We start from the raw sequence: 17,892 nt of genomic DNA on the forward strand, positions 1-17,892 counted from the left end.
CTGAAAACTGTGGCTGTACTCTATATGCTGATATTGTGCTCCACAGTTATCAGCATATACAGTCATATGCAGTACAGACACAATATTAGTATATGCAGCCCCATTCACTTACATGGGAGAGTTTGACAGGTGGGGCCACCTCTCAAACTCTACGTGTAGTGGTCAAATTGCCGCATCACGATGCAGAGCATTGCAGCCAATGCAATGTGTACTCCTCCAAGCTGTACCATGTCCGCTTGTAAACTACCAACTGTTTTTAAACACCCCCTGGCTGTCCATGTGGAAAAAGCCTAAAGCCTTGTACACACAATGAGAAAATTGGATGATCAAAAAATTCATATCATGATGTAGTCAGAATGGTATTGACCGACAAAGGCAAACTTAGCTATGTACTACTATAGTAGAAGAGGAAGTGTAGGGTTGCTCAATGCTTCTGATCACATGCATTTTTTGTTTGATTATTTCTGTATGATTACTGTACACATAAAAATCAGACATTTTTTGTCACTTGAAAAAATCGGACTCGGCTGTCGAAAGCACTGTACCAACAGATAATCAGCCGATCGTTCATCATATGGAAATGTTCGTATGATGTTTTTATCGTGTGTATGGGCCTTTAGGCTATGGTTAGATGTGCGGGTGTTATTGTTGTTCCTCTAAAAAGTGATCTGCCATGCCATCTGAAAGGTGATAAAAAGATTCATCCTCACTGCCTGTTTTAACCTTTTAACCACTTGCCGCCCAGCCACTGTAGATATACGGCGGCAGGGCGGTATTCGCAGGCAAAACCACGTTTTAAAATGTGTGTTTTGTAAACAAATAGGGGGCGCACGTGAGATGTGCCGCCGCCCTATCTGTCCCGCCGATCACCGCCGCAGATGTGAGTCACCGGGTCACAGCCGGTCCTTAGCGGCTGTTTCCCGGCGATCGGCGGCAAACAGTGACAGACAGCACAGCTGCAGTAGCTTTGCTGTCTGTCACTTCCCTGTCAGCTCGAGGATGAGCTGATTGAGAAAGAACAGTTTCTCTCTCTCGATCAGCCTTGTCTCGCCCAGAACACACCCCCGCCCCCTAGTAAAACACTCCCCTCACTCCTATAACCCGTCCCTGCAAAATAAAGTTAACCCCTTCCTCCCCATTGCCATTAGTACAGTGTCAGAGTTTTTTTTTTTGCACTGATCACTGTATTAGTGTTTTTGGGGATGTCAGTGACCTCAAGTCCAAACCCCCCAATGTCAGAATGTCCGCCGCAGTCCCGCCATAAGTCGCTGGTCGCTGCTATAAGTCCCTTTCCCGCCATTTGTAAACGCTATAACTTTCACGTAAACCAATTAATTTAAACGTATTGTTTTTTTTTTTTAGCAAAGACATATCGCAGAATGCATTTTGGCAGAAATTTATGACTAAATTTGATTTTTGCATTTTTTTTTACTGGACATGTTTTATAGCAAAAAGTCCAAAATATTGTTTTTTTTTCCTCAAATTTGTCAGCCTTTTTTTTTATAGCGCAAAAAATAAAAACCGCACAGGCGATCAAATACCACCGAAAGAAAGCTCAATTTGTGGGGAAAAAAGGATGTAAATTTCATTTATGTACCGTATTGCATGACCGTGCAATTGTCCGTTAAACTATCGCAGCGCTGTATAGCAGAAAAATGGCGTAAATTGCAGTATTTATACCTTAGTTTGTAGACGCTATAACTGTCACACAAAGCAATCAATATACACTTATTGGGATTTTTTTTTTACCAAAAACATGTAGCAGAATACATTTTGGTCTAAATTTATAACCAACTTTGAGTTTACTATATATTTTTTTATAGCTGAAAGTAAAAAATATTGTTTTTCTTCAAAATTTTTGGCCTTTTTTTGTTTATAGCGTGAAAAATAAAAAGCGCACAGGTGATCAAATTACACCGTAAGAAAGCTCTATTTGTGTGAAAAAAAGGACGTAAATTTCGTTTGGGTGTAGCATTGCATGACTGCGCAATTATCAGTTGAATTAGTGCAGCGCCAAGTAGCAAAAAGAGGCCTGGTCATTAAGGGGGGTAAATCCTCTGGAGCTCAAGTGGTTAAATGCTGCACCTCCACACCACAACTGTGTACATTGCACACCTTGGTAGGAAAGTCGTAAAAAATGGGAAAGATATTTGAATGCCATGCTGGTTGTACCCCTAGTGCCAACTAAGTCCAGGGTCCGAGCATGGCAAGGCCTCAATAACTTCCAAGCAACCCTACTATCTCTCTTTTGTATGCTTGAAAATATGTAAGGAAAACAGTACAGTGACACAGTTAGGATTCCATAACATTTATTTTAATAGATACAATAGAAATAATTGAAAAATTTGACTCAAGAAGAAATACAAATGTATAGTTCGTATTAATAAATAATAAGGCCAGCATTTATACAACTGTAAAGGTGATCTTGAGATGACAATCTATTTCTTTGGGGCTTTCTGGTTTGTCCGGAGACTCAGTCTGCAGATCACGCCATCCATAGGTCGCAAGGTCCCTGTATCCAGGATCCTAAAACTCTGTCCTTCCACCAACTCAAACTCAAATCTTTGCAGGAATTTGGCCATGACCACTTTGGCTTCCATCTATACAGAGGAAGAACGGGAAAGATGGATGACATACAGTATAAGTGAAGATCTATTATGTTTTGTTGAACATATTAGGTACATATTTTAAGATTTCTTTCAGCTGAATAATTCCCCACAGCTTTCACTGTACACTCCACTAGCAAATTCATTCCTAGATCTTGCAAAGAAAAAGAGAAAAATGTAGCATAAAATGCATATATATGAGCAATTATGGCTGCCCATCAGTAGCTAGCGAATATGTATCTAATGCAGCTTTTCTCAAACTTTTTAGTCCCAGGAGCACTCTTGAATTAATTTTCATATCTCAGTAATTATTCTGGGGCAGTGGAAAGAATTCCCTTTACATTGGTGGTCAATAAAAAGAATGCCCCATTACCTTATGGTCAGAATGCCACCCTTACAGACAGCATAAAGTCAAGGGTATCGTGCTGCTGACTTGGCCAAGAGGCGTTGGACCCAAAACTAGGAAGGCACAATCAGATGGGAAGTCAATCAGATACAGCTCAAGGAACTCCTAGCAACTGAGGAATTCTAATTGAGAATTGCCGATCTAGTGGATAGCAGAGATGCCAGGAATATATAGAGAATAGCAGTCATCATACAACTATATATTCAGGGTCGACAACCCTTCTGTAGCTTAGCAACATGTATCTAGTGCAGCCTTTGCAATCTTTTTACCCCAGAAACCCTTGAAACAATTTTTCTGGTGTCAGGGAACCCCCAGCTAAATTTAATTATTTGGACGAAGTGGGAAGAATGCCTCTTATTTTGGTGGTCAATGAAAAGAATGCCCCCTTACAGTGTGGAAACAATTCCACCCTTACAGATGGCAAAAAAATTATTAATGTCATGTTGTTGGCTCTGTTAAGTGGCATTGGACCCACGCTATAAGATGAGAGGTCAGACAGACACAGCTCAAGGAACTCCAAGCAACCTCTAGAGGAACCTTAGGGTTCCAAGGAACTCTGAGAATGGTTAATCTGGTGAATGGCAGATAGGCCAGTAATATATGGAGAATAGCAGTCGTCATAACACTCAACCAATCAGTAACTTGCAAACATCCATCTAGTGAAGTTTTTCTCAGCTCCTTTAGTCCCAGAAGTACTGTTGAAAAAAATGTTCATGTGTCATTGAATCTCTGCTAAAATTAATCAAGGGCAGTGGGAAGAATGTCCCTCACATTAGTGGTAGATAAAAAGAATGCCCCCTTATAGTATGCTCAGAATACCACCCTTATAGATGGTGAAAAATAATCATTGGCATCATGCTGCTGTCTTAGTTATGTGGCATTGGACCCAAAACTAGATAAGCACCATCAGATGGATGGTCAATCAAACACAACTCAAGGAACTCCCAGCAACCTCTGATAGAAAGCATAACGTTCCAAGGAACTCTGGATGAGACTGACTGATCTAGTGGTTGGAAGGGATACCAGGAATGTATGGAGAATAGCAGATGTCATAGAACTATACATTCAGGGTTGGCAAACCTTCAGTAGCTTACCAACATGTATCTTGTGTAGCCTTTCTCAACCTTTTTACCCCAAAAAAACCCTGAAATAATTATCAGGTCTCAGAAAACCCTGCTAAATTCAATTAATTGGTGGTTGATGGAAAGAATGTTACTTACAGTGGTGGTCAGTGGAAAGAATGCCACCTTTACAGATAGTGGAGACTACTACAGTTTCCATTTATTTAACTGCAGCTGGGAATTAAAGATACTCTGTCACTTTACCCATGCAGAGAGGAAAGCAGATGAAGACATTGTACAAGGCAAAAAGGTACCATGATCTCTGTGAGAGGCAATAAATACCACTAGAGGTGGTACACCTGCACACTACTTAGCATAAATGCACTGAATATGAAAACTATATCTAGCGCTAAGGACTTTATTTTTAAGAAATATGCTATGTGAATGTTTTACCATTAGCACTACCATCGCAAATAATTCCCATATGTGTATTTTCAGCTTTTTTCAGCTCCATCTAGTGGACACAATGTGACCTTTTCCTGAAATATTGCAAATCAAGAAAGCACTGTATTATGGCCACTAGATGGAGTTGATAATTAAAAGAAACATATTAGACACATTATGGGGATTATTCATGAACCTTTTAAAAAACTGAACCCTAAGTCTTTAATGGTCCATCATTGCCAGGGAATGGGAAGATCGCTGCGGCGATCGAATCCGCACATGCGTAGAGTCCTGACAAAACGTACAGGCAGGCGGGCACTAGGACCCAGACGCGCCTGTCACCAATGACAGCACCAGGGGAAGCATTAGGACCCAGGAGCGCCTGTCAGGAGTTGGGCTGGCTATTTAAACCCAGCTCTTGCAATGCTCAAGTGCCGTATGGTCTTTCCTGTGTTCCTGTGAGTTTACTTTGCTGCTGACCCTGCCTGATCCTGATCTGCTGACTTCTCCTGCTCTGACCCCTGGCTTGCCTGACCATTCTCCTGCCTGCTCCTGCACTTTTGATCTCCTGTTGCCAAACCCGGACCGTGACCCGTTTATTCTTCTGCCTGCTGTTTTGTACCGACCTGCTCCGCTGTTACCAACCCGGCCTGTCTGACCTCGCTTACTCTACCTCCTCACATCAGACTCTCACCTGCTGCGTACCACCGACAGGTGCCTCTTCCACAGCTGGTTGCACCCAGGGGTCACGACCTGGTCTCGGCTTGCTCCAAGTCCATCCCCACCATCAGGGGCTCTGGTGAACAAGCAGGTCGGAACTTAGATTCCGCGCCCTGGGGAATTCTGGTCTGTGGGCCGCTAGAGGCTACCTCCAGCTGGTCCCTAACAATCATACCTACCTGAGAGAAGACTTGGCCAATACAAGATCGTGGCCCAAGAGAAAAGGGGAAATAGGAATAACTTGGCCTATTGATGTAGAAAAAAAATAAAACATATTCCATTTTACGTCACAGTAAGAAATTAAAGTGTATTTCAAGTAAAAAAAACATATGCAGTACTTCTCTATAATACATCGCCATTTCCCATGTTTTATCCCTTAAAATACCCTGCAGGTACAGAAAAATACCTGTTGATCTGCCAGAGTTGCAGTCAGTGCTACATTTCCTACTTTGGTCTGACAATACACAGCATTTGACTGGTGTTAGCCCTGCCAAGTATTCTTTTGCTAAACTACTCAACCACTCCTATTGTCCTAACTACAAAACAAAAGCCCTAATCAACTTGTAGTCCAGGTTAAAATTTAGGAGGGCTGAATACCGTCTTTGAGATAACACATAGGGGTCTAATTATAAAATATTTGTTAGTTAAATATCATAAGCATTTATGCAAGCTGGCTGAAAATTCCCTGTATTTTTTCTAATAGATTACAAAATTTGATTCCTTACTTGTCAGGTCCACCTTGTGGCCAAATTCAGTATAGCTTTCTGAAACACCTTAATGAGAAAATAAGCTGCATTTTGGCCACTAGATGGAGCTGAGGATGTAGGAAAGTATCTATTAGAAAAAATACGGGGACTTTTTGGATTTTGTATGAATGCTTCTGCAATTCGGCCAATAACTGTAGAAGATGCTTACTTGGGAGCACTGGGGTGAAATCGATCCGGGTTGAAGACAAAGGGATCTGGGAAATACTGCTCCATTCTTCCCATTATGTATGTATTTACCTGCACACAGATTATATAACAGCAAATGACAACAGTGACTATGCAATACTTCTGGAACTTGTTTCATAAGGGAGTACAAAGTAACACATGTCCTCATCGGTAATACAAATATCATACCATCACATTTGTCTTGGCTGGAATCTTGATTCCTTCGATCACTATGTCTTCTTCTAGGAATCTTGATGTGCCGGGGACTGTTGGGTACATTCGCAGAGTTTCCTTTAAGACCTGAGCAACAGAACAATAAAATGTAGCTGTGACTACAACCACTGCCAAAAATACTAAGTCTAAGCATTCACTGGCTATTAGTTCAACTGCTTACCATAACTAGAGGAGTACTAACCACCTGAATGTGTACTGTCCTGCCTATAGAGAACAGTTGACAAGCCAAAGACTCATACACCTTCAGTACCCAGCCTCGGTCACTTGAGTACTACAGTATATCGTTTCCTTTCTAGGCCATTTTTCAGTTTTTTAGTGCTATGATAATTTGACTAACAATTACCTGGTCATGCAGCACTGTATTAGCATAAATATTGTTTAAATTTTAAATACAGAACTTTATTTTTGCTTTGCTTGTGGTTGCAGTGTGATTTTTACATACAAAATTAATTCAGCTGTCAAAAGAAAATAAAAACATTTCGGAGGTGGCATTATTGGCTCCTGAATCCCTGGCAGCCTCTGCTCTTTCACCTTCTGAAAAGTGATCCACCACAGATCGTGGCTGCCACTCCTGTGAACGAGCCCCAAGATAGTTTGCTTTTTGAGGGCTACAGTAACTGGCTGTTGTTTCCTGACCCCATTGCTGTCTCTTATTGGATTTGCTGCTCCATTACTTTGGACTACATACCTGAGACAGATATTGCAATTTTCCAAGATCTTCATATTCAATGTCCCGTTTGGAACCTATAACTTCATCCACTTCAACCTGGAGCCTAAAGGGTTAATACAGCATGAATTTACTATTTATTATATCTTCACTAATAGGAAAGACTGTGGGCTACATTTATAAACAGTCATTGGACAAATGTCACTCACTTTTCTCATCGCTCCAGAAGCGTCCCTGCTGCTGGAGTCGGAAGCCTGCAGGGTATGGCTTACTAGTGTCATGGAAATTTTGTATTTTTGGTTGAACTTTAAATGTGTCATATATTAGTGTTATTCATATGTCTCTCGTGTGGCTTCATTAAAGCTCTGAAGGCTGCAATTGGGCCATGCGCATGTACAATGTATGTATTACAGTACTCAGCTCGGTAATGGATGAGATGGCAGATCTGCGCTTATAGACCGGCGCGTATACCACCACGGCATTCGATGCGAATGCCGCCGGCGGTGGGCCGCGGGCCTGTATCCACATATCAGCAGCATAGTACCACATGGACTCCGTACCGCAAGGCGCCAAGCATTGCGAACTCCGTGTGTAGGCTCATGTATATCTTACAAGCCATTACCGACCTGAAACTGTATCTGGATGGATGTGTTTTAATAAAGATCGTATCGGGCCCATTCAGATGCAGACTGATGTTTAATCTAGGGGATGCTTGTACAGAGAATTTACATACCACTAGGAGCTAGGACAGGAAGTCTGCTGACCTCAGAGGGCTCATGGGGGGAGGACAGGTGATAGATAAGAGGAAAGGCTATGCTCCAATCGGAATGTACATCCTGTGTATAGGCATTCCCCATGCATTGTTCTGTGGGAGGGGATTGACCTGACTCATGTGGGGGGGCGTGTGTCTGCTTGTAAATAAAAATCGGAGGCTGGGGTTGGATCCGCCTCTATGTGAATTCCAACAGCAACCTGAGAGTGTCGCCTGATCATTTTTAAGTAACTGGAGCTCCATTTTCCCCACATCTCAACAGAGCTAAACCAGTTTGGAGGCGCAGGAATCGTGTAGTTTAGCTGCAGTTGTGGTAAGCGAGATTCGCACAGCTTTATGGGGGATTTCTGTGCATCCAACTGCGAGTACTCACGGTAAGGAGAAATTCGTTTAAAAACGAATTTCCAAGACACTAGTGCTGTGTGTGTCTATCCAAGCACACAGCCCAGCTTGGGAGCACACCTGCATGGATGCCCCCTTAGCACATGGCTTACTGAGGGGACACCTGGAGGGAGGAGTAGTGGACAGTGATGGTGTGAGACTCCAGAAGAGGAGGTAAGGCACTGCTCTGCACAATATCATTGCCCAGAGCAGACAAGTATCACGTTTGTTTTTTATTTTAAAGCCAAAAAATATATATACTTTAGTATCACTTTAATTCCTATGATCATTAGCTCCATCTAATGGTGAAAAAGAATAATATTTTCCCATTAAGGTATTTCAGAACACCTTGCTTCATTTTAGCCACTAGATGGAGGTGATGATAGGAATCAATCTATTACAGAAAATACCCTACAGGGGTGGGCAACTGTGGCCCTCCAGCTGTTGGTGAACTACAAGTCCCATCATGCCTCCGTCTTTGGGAGTCATGCTTGTAACTATCAGTTTTGCAATGCCTCTTGGGACTTGTAGTTCTACAACAGCTGGAGGGCCACAGTTGCCCACCCCTGCCCTAAGATAATATTTTCTAATATACGCAAAATTTCCATTGTTGTTTACTAGGGTTAATAGTAAGTGGCACAGGCTCTACTGTTCTACTATTATGTAAGGGTAACGTGCACACAGCATTAAATACAGTCACCAGCCACTTTATTTGGTCCACCTTGCTAATACCGGGTTGGACCCCCTTTTGCCTTCAGAACTGCCTAATTCTTCATGGCATAGATTCAACAAGGTGTTGGAGACATTCCTTTGAGATTTTGGTCCATATTGCATGATAGCATCACGCAGTTGCTGCAGATTTGTCGGCTGCACATTCATGATGCGAATCTCCCGTTCCACCACATCCCAAAGATGCTCTATTGGATTGAGATCTGGTAATTGTGGAGGCCATTGGAGTACAGTGAACTCATTGTCATGTTCAAGAAACCAGTTGGAGATGATTTGAGCTTTGTGACATGGTGGGGACAATGGAGTTATAAAGGGATGGACATGGTAAGCAACAATACTCAGGTAGTTTGTGGAGCTGAAGGGGACCAAAGTGTGCCAAGAAAATATCCCCCAAACCATTACACCTTCGCCACCAGCCTGAACCGTTGATACAAGACAGGATGGATCCTTGCTTTCATGTTGTTTACACCAAATTCTGACCCTAAACTCTGAATGTCGCAGCTGAAATTGAGACTCATAAGACCAGGCAACATTTTTCCAATCTTTTGTTGTCCACTTTTGGTGAGCCTGTGCAAATTGTAGCCTCCACTTCGTGTTCTTAGCTGACAGGATTGGCACCCGGTGTGGCCTTCTGCTGCTGTAGCCCATCTGCTTCAATATTCGATGTGTTGTGCGTTCAGAGATGGTATTCTGCATACCTTGGTTGTAATGAGTGGTCATTTCAGTTATTGATGCCTCTCTATCATCTCCAACCAGTCTGCCCATTCTCTTCTAACCTCAGACATCAACAGGGCATTTTCATCCACACAACTGCCTCTCACTGGATATTTTCTCTTTTTCGGACCATTCTCTGTAAACCCTAGAGATGGTTGTGCGTGAAAATCCCAGTAGATTAGCAGTTTTTGAAATACTCAGACCAGCCCATCTGACACCAGCAACTATGCCACGTTCAAAGTCACTTAAATTCCCTTTCTTCCCCATTCTGATGCTCAGTTTGAACTTCAGCGAGCCGTCTTCCCCACGTCTAGATGCCTAAATGCATTGATTTGCTGGCATGTGATCAATTGATTAGGAATTTGTGTTAGCAAGCAATTGAACAGGTGGACCTAATAAAGTGGTCGGTGGGTGTATATTTTTTACACTATGTTCCTGTATGCTAAATAATGTGTAAGAGTAACACTTCCAAATATGTAATACCTTTCACAGGGATCACAGCACTCCTCCTGACAATTTCTTCATTTGCTATTTTCTACAGGAGAACGGAGCCATCTTCTTTGCTCTTTCCTCTGAGATGCTAGGCTCAGACTTGGCAAAATAACATAAATGGTGCCTGCGCAGTTCTTGGCTGTGCTGTCTGACACAAATCTGCCTCCTGCTACTACTTCTCATCTTCTCACCGAGGGGCAGGAGACTAAGCAAATGCTTCACCTTGCTTGCAGCAGACTAATGACATAATTTTAGCCTAGGCAAAGTCACCTGCCTTGATCTCAATGTGGCACGATCTGTATGTCATGACATGTCACCAATGTGTTCATGGAGACCTAAAGGCTACTGAAAAGTCCACTTTAGCACTGAAACTAATACTGCAGTAGTAGTAGTAACAGGGAAAGTGTTTGAACAAGGTGGACAGCTTTGATGATGGGATGAGGTTATAGGTTATATGGTGCTGAGCCTAGGGAGAAAAAAAAAACTTCTTGACAAGAACTCTTACTCACTTTACCAGGACCTCAGGGTTTCGTGATAATTCCATCACTGCAAAAGACAACTGATTGGCTGTTGTTTCTTGACCTGTAATAAAAGCCAATATGACTACTGAAAAGTTTAAAAAAAAAATGCTTACTGCTGATAAATCTGACCTTCTGCCTTCCTTTCAGTCTTCCATAGTCGTACGGGCACCTCTCCTGTATTGAAATTGCTTAATCTAAATTCCCAGCACACTGTGAGCCTCTAACAATGTGCATTAGAAGCTGCAGCAAGCAATTTTCTGGCTGGAGGATGCCCAGCATGATCTAGCCCTTTCCTCTAAGCCTATGCAGGTAGCATTTGATCCGTTTCTGCAGTGCTTTTTACTGTGCGTTTTTACCGCGTTTTGTGTTTTTTTTTTTTTTCGTTATTTTTCTTGTTGCTAGGCAGATTTAAAATGCATCAAAAATGTGGCAAAAATGTGGCAAAAATGCAGCAAAAACGCAATACATGCTTTTCTGCAGCGTTCCCATTCAAGTCTATGGAACTAAAATCGCAACGTTTTGCGTTCAAAAAAGTACCTGACCTTTTCCAAAAAAGGCAAAAAAACACATCTGGCGAAAACGCTCAGATGTGAACATGTCCCATAGGAAATCATTTTAAATGGACTGTACTGCGTTTCTGCAAAACGCTTTGGAAAACGCTCAGGTGTACACCTGGGGTAACGCCTGACTATACCTGGCCTGCACAGTTTGTTTATATCTGCAGCCGCCCCTTACCTGCATAGGCAGTTTTTTTGGTAGAGATGAACTAACCCTTTAGCCACTTGGAGTCCAGAGTTGTTAAAATACAGCATGTGGACATGAGAAGTTGGGTCACCTGCATATCGAACATTATTAGTTTAACATTTCAGACCAACATTCAATTGTGGAAATGGAGCTTGCTATACTGTAATGTGCTCTGCAATTAAATGACGTTAGATAAGCGGAAAGACAAAAACTCATTGGACTGGATTTGCTTACCTGCAATGAAGAAAGTGACAAAGTTATCTATTAAGTCCTCCAGGTTGTATCCGTCTTCCAGCTCTGCAAAGATACCAGAAAGGAAGATATGATATACCAGAGGTATTACATTAGAATTCATGGAGGTCCAATCACTAAAAATTTGTTCAAGCAGAGGTCCGAACTGCATGACTCAGATCCTTCACATCCTCTGAGGCTCGGTTCACACTTGTGGGCTGGTTGGAGGTATTGCACCTGTTCCCATACCTGCAACCACCCGCAGCTGAATTGCACTGCTCTTATGAGACGCAAAGAGCTGCTATTCATTCTGAATTGTATCTCCATGCATCTCAGCCCGCAGCGTGATCGCAGATGCAGGAACCGCAGGGAAACCGCGCGGTCAAAAAAGCCGCATTTTCAAAAAGGTGCATAGACCTTTTTTGTGTAGAAATTAATGGGCTGCCGTGCCCGAGGAAACACGAGCCGCATGGCACACAATACTGTACACTGAGCCTTATATAACAATTCTGTTCTTATATCCTCAGCCCCCCTACATATCACAATCCTCCTTCACAGCACTGTCCTCCATCACCCCCTTCACATCATCCCTCCACAAAGGTGTCCTCTGCCCCCCTTCAAAGAGGTGTCTTCTGCCTCTTTCACATCAACCCCCCCTCCCCCCACAGTAGTGTCCTCTGCCCTTCCTTCACATCACCTCTTCTCACCATGGTGTCTAATGCCCCCCCCCCTTTACATCACCCCCCTCCTCCCCACAGTAGTGTCCATTACCCACTTCACATCACCCCCCTCCTCCTCACAGTAGTGTCCATTACCCCCTTCACATCACCCCTCCCCCAGAGCAGTGTCCTCTACCCCCTTCACATGACCCCCCTCCCCAGCGGTGTCTTTTGCCCCCATTCACATCCCCACAGCTGTGTCTTCTATCTCCATTTACATAAATAACCCCCAGCCCCCCCCCTGCAGCTCTGTTCCCCACTTCACACCACAGCCCCCCCTGCAGCTCTGTTCCCCACTTCACACCACAGCCCCCCCTGCAGCTCTGTTCCCCACTTCACACCACAGACCCCCCCTGCAGCTCTGTTCCCCACTTCACACCACAGCCCCCCCCCCCGCAGCTCTGTTCCCCACTTCTCTAAAGTTGATCCAGGGAATATCCAATTGCCTCTTGGGGGGGATCAATAAGGAATTTGTTCCCCTGCAGGAGCAAATTGGGTCATGCTTTGCTGTTTTTTTTGCCTTCCTAACTAACAGACTAACTACAGTATGTAACTTCACATCACAACCCCCGCAGCTCTGCCCCCCCCCACTTCACACTACAACCCCCCAAAGCTCTGCCCCCCCTCTTCAAACCATAGCGCCCTGCAGTTCTACCCGCCCAACTTCACATCACATCCCTCTGGAGCTCTGCCCCCTCTTTATGTCACACCCCCTGCAGCTTGGTCCCCCACTTTATACCCTAACTGCAGCCCCAACCCCCACTTCACACCCTGACTGCAGCCAAGCCCCCCCACTTCACACCCCGACAGCAGCCCAGCCCCCCACTTCACACCCCCACTGCAGCGCAGCCTCCCCACTTTACACCCACACTGCAGCTCAGCCTCCCCACTTCAGACCCTGACTGCAGCTCAGCCTTCCCACTTCACACCCCCACTGCAGCTCAGCCTCCCCACTTCACACCCCCACTGCAGCTCAGCCTCCCCACTTCACACCCCCACTGCAGCTCAGCCTCCCCACTTCACACCCCCACTGCAGCTCAGCCTCCCCACTTCACACCCCGACTGCAGCTCAGCCTCCCCACTTCACACCCCGACTGCAGCTCAGCCTCCCCACTTCACACCCCGACTGCAGCTCAGCCTCCCCACTTCACACCCCGACTGCAGCTCAGCCTCCCCAATTCACACCCCGACTGCAGCTCAGCCTCCCCACTTCACACCCTGACTGCAGCTCAGCCTCCCTACATATCACAATCCTCCTTCACAGCACTGTCCTCCATCACCCCCTTCACATCATCCCTCCACAAAGGTGTCTTCTGCCCCCCTTCAAAGAAGTGTCTTCTGCCTCTTTCACATCAACCCCCCCCCTCCCCCCACAGTAGTGTCCTCTGCCCTTCCTTCACATCACCTCTTCTCACCATGGTGTCTTCTGCCCCCCCCCTTTATATCACCCCCCTCCTCCCCACAGTAGTGTCCATTACCACCTTCACATCACCCCTCCCCCAGAGCAGTGTCCTCTACCCCCTTCACATGACCCCCCCCCCCCAGCGGTGTCTTCTGCCCCCATTCACATCCCCACAGCTGTGTCTTCTATCTCCATTTACATAAATCGCCCCCAGGCCCCCCTACAGCTCTGTTCCCCACTTCACACCACAGCCCCCCCTGCAGCTCTGTTCCCCACTTCACACCACAGACCCCCCTGCAGCTCTGTTCCCCACTTCACACCACAGCCCCCCCCCCCCGCAGCTCTGTTCCCCACTTCTCTAAAGTTGATCCAGGGAATATCCAATTGCCTCTTGGGGGGGATCAATAAGGAATTTGTTCCCCTGCTGGAGCAAATTGGGTCATGCTTTGCTGTTTTTTTTGCCTTCCTAACTAACAGACTAACTACAGTATGTAACTTCACATCACAACCCCTGCAGCTCTGCCCCCCCCCCCACTTCACACTACAGCCCCCCAAAGCTCTGCCCCCCCTCTTCAAACCATAGCGCCCTGCAGTTCTACCCGCCCAACTTCACATCACATCCCTCTGGAGCTCTGCCCCCACTTTATGTCACACCCCCCTGCAGCTTGGTCCCCCACTTTATACCCTAACTGCAGCCCCAACCCCCACTTCACACCCTGACTGCAGCCAAGCCCCCCCACTTCACACCCCAACTGCAGCCCAGCCCCCCACTTCACACCCCGACTGCAGCCCAGCCCCCCACTTCACACCCCCACTGCAGCTCAGCCTCCCCACTTCACACCCCCACTGCAGCTCAGCCTCCCCACTTCACAACCCGACTGCAGCTCAGCCTCCCCACTTCACAACCCGACTGCAGCTCAGCCTCCCCACTTCCCACCCCCACTGCAGCTCAGCCTCCCCACTTCCCACCCCCACTGCAGCTCAGCCTCCCCACTTCACAACCCGACTGCAGCTCAGCCTCCCCACTTCCCACCCCCACTGCAGCTCAGCCTCCCCACTTCACAACCCGACTGCAGCTCAGCCTCCCCACTTCCCACCCCCACTGCAGCTCAGCCTCCCCACTTCGCAGCTCTCCTGCAGCTCAGCCTCCCCACTTCACAACCCGACTGCAGCTCAGCCTCCCCACTTCCCACCCCCACTGCAGCTCAGCCTCCCCACTTCGCAGCTCTCCTGCAGCCCTGCTTCCTCACTCTCCTACCTTTGCACAGGTGTACAGCAGAGTGGAGAGCTGGAGGCAGGACAACTCTGGACAGAGGGCAGGAGTTGGAGATGCAGCCAGAATTAACTTTTCATATTAACAAGCTGATGATTGGTTGCTAGAACTGCCCTGCAACCAATCACTGGCTAGGTAACTTTAAAAGTTAATTCGGGCAGTTCCCGCCCACGCTCTCCATCCACCATTGTTCTGCCCTCCAGCTCGCGCTCTACTGTGATAATGAGAACTGCAGAGGCTGGAGGAAGAACCAGCTGCTAAATGGCGGGACCATGGCGGTCCAGATGAGGACCATTTAGTGAGGCCTGCAATATACAGTAAGATGTTCTATCAAGAAGTAAAATCAATCAGTGAACTCTTTTGAACGCTTTTCATTAATTTTGCAACTCTGCTTTCTTATATATTCTATATCCTAGTATACTCTGATCACCCATCAGTAGCAGATCCTTTCAGACTTTTAAGTTGCGAGGTAGGGCCCTCATGGATCTGACTTGTTTTTCCAGCACATCTCACAGATGCTCAGATGGATTGAGATCTGGGTAATATGGAGGCCAAGCCAACATTCTGAACTCCCTGTTGTGTACCTCCATTCTTGAATTCATCAGATCAGGCCACCTTCTTCCATTGCTCTGTGGTCTGGGTATGATGCTCACTTGCCCATTGTAGGTAGGTGCTTTTCGCTGTAGACACGGGTCAGCATGGGCACTCTGACATTTCTGAGCCACACAGGGCCCCTTTCTCAGGCAAGTGACTTACCTGACGAAGGGACCCTGCATGGCTCCAAAACATTGCCTTTGTTTGCACATGACCGCATGTGACCATGATATAAAACTTTGGATCTGTTTAAAGAATCCTTGGTGTGCTGGTGACATTTCTTCACGTTGAGTGTCTATGGTTCCCAGGCTGTGATCACTGCAGCACCCAGCAACACCAAAAAGCCAGTGTCAGGAGCATGTGCGTTGGGAATATTGTGATTGCACTGTGTGTTCTGAGACTTTTCTATCAGAACCAGCATTAACTTTTTCAAGAATTTGAGCTACAATAGGTTGAGCCTTGGACACCCATGACCCTACCGCCGGTTCCCTGGTTTTCCATCCTTGGAGCACGCTTGGTCGGTCCTGACCACTGCAGACTGGGAACATCCCACAAGAGCTGCAGTATTGGAGTTGCTCTAACCCAGTTGTCTCGTCATTACAATTTGACTCTTCTCAAAGTCGCTCAAATCCTTACACTTGCCAATTTGTTCTACTTTCAAGAAACAATTGAGTACAGCGCCATCTTAATAATATCATAGGCCCTTGGGCAAAGTAACACACTGGGTCCCCTACCAGCCTGCCCCCATTTACACACCTACTCTAAAGAATTAAAACTATTAATAAATAGTTGGTAGAATTAAACATATATTTAGTAGTACGTTCGATAAAATTGATTTTAAACAATAAGAAAATATGCAATAAATCAAAGACTAATCAACACAAAGGGCACAGTACGGGGGGAAGGAGGCAGAAGGGCACAGTATAGGGGGAGTTAGGAGGGCACAATACTGGGATCAAGGGTACAGTCCAGGTTCTGGGACACTGCCCTGGCCTTCCTGGGACAGCTTACTATAAAACGTGACTGTCCTGGCAAATTCGGCACAGTTGACAAGCATGATGTAATGCAAGATTATCATGGGGTCCCTATGTACCTGGGGCCCCTGGGCAGCGCCCATGCATTAAGACAGCCCTGACTGAGTAATGTCTGTGATACTTTTGTTATTTGCACTAACATAATTTTCATGACAAGTTTTCTGTTTTCAACCCACCAACTTCATGGACAACATGTTCACTTGCTGTCTAATATATTCCACCCACTTTCAGATGCCTATGTAACGAGATAATCAATGATATTCACTTTAGCTATCTATGGTCATCATGATATGGCTGATCGGTGTATGTAAAACATAACAATGAGCTTTTTTGCTCCTTATTGATATTTCTTTAAAGCCTAACACCAGGTTTCATTTCACTTTAAAAAGGTTAATTTGGACCACTGCAGAGAGACCACTGCTTCCAGACAGACTGCAAGGAAACTTCTCTGCAGCATGATGGCAGGGGACAGGCTTTTTTTTCTGTACTCAGGCTGTGGCCGCTTTCTAAAGAAAACCAACTATAGAGTTTGCACACGTTTTGTTATGAAGCACTTGCCATGTATTTCACTGATTTAAAAGAAATGTTTATTTGGGCTTTAAGAAACGACACCCGGAAATGAAACAATAAAACTGGACAGTCTGCTTGCTAAAGCAGGCCATGCACCATACAATCCGATCGTAAAACCTCCTATAGATCTACCATCAATAGTATGTAGTGCAGGGGACTGTCTGGTTAAATACAAACTGACTGGATTGTTTAGGTTTGTCTTTATATTACATAGTTTTGGTGAATCTAAAAAAGATGGAGATTGTACAATCTGATTGTATAGTGCTTGGCCACCAGTAGAATCTCACTGACTGCTGAAACTAGAGACAGACCAGAGGGACTGCAGACATGTTTGTTATGCTGTATGGATACAGATGGTGGCATGGTTTGTGTTAGGGTTCGTTTAAACTAGTTTTGCTCTCTAAATGGTGATTCAGAAGCAGATCGCTCTTCGGAGTTCATGTGAACGATTCCTAAAAGTACTGAGTGTTAATTCATGCATGGGCAGAAAATAACATGGCCTTTGTGGCTTGATCATACCAGGGGCGGACTGACAACTCATGGGGCCCCTGGGCAATAGGGGATCATGGGGCCCCTGTGTCCATGCCCAAACTCAAAAAAGCCTATGAAAAAGGTACCAGGGGCATCTCATGGGGCCCCCTACTGA

At 45.4% G+C, this 17,892-nt stretch overlaps 1 protein-coding gene across 2 annotated transcripts in view; it reads right to left on the bottom strand.

Annotated features, from left to right (window-relative positions):
* Positions 1-2,292: 2,292 nt before the first annotated feature.
* The window catches only part of CYP46A1 (cytochrome P450 family 46 subfamily A member 1), a 37,011-nt gene continuing 21,411 nt past the window's right edge, over positions 2,293-17,892 (bottom strand). For both annotated transcript variants that reach the window (XM_089656332.1, XM_089656342.1), the window contains 7 exons: positions 11,658-11,720; positions 10,668-10,740; positions 7,092-7,176; positions 6,359-6,469; positions 6,153-6,241; positions 5,417-5,483; positions 2,293-2,600 (listed from right to left, as the gene is read on the bottom strand). In XM_089656332.1, coding sequence (XP_089512458.1) covers positions 2,439-2,600; positions 5,417-5,483; positions 6,153-6,241; positions 6,359-6,469; positions 7,092-7,176; positions 10,668-10,740; positions 11,658-11,720 — 650 coding nt within the window. In that variant the 3' untranslated portion in view covers positions 2,293-2,438. The remainder of the gene's footprint in view (positions 2,601-5,416; positions 5,484-6,152; positions 6,242-6,358; positions 6,470-7,091; positions 7,177-10,667; positions 10,741-11,657; positions 11,721-17,892) is intronic.

The sequence above is a fragment of the Staurois parvus genome, unplaced genomic scaffold (assembly GCF_062004578.1).
Source record: "Staurois parvus isolate SC_StPar_1 unplaced genomic scaffold, SC_StPar_1.0 ptg000026l, whole genome shotgun sequence".
Classification (NCBI taxonomy): Eukaryota; Metazoa; Chordata; class Amphibia; order Anura; family Ranidae; genus Staurois; species Staurois parvus.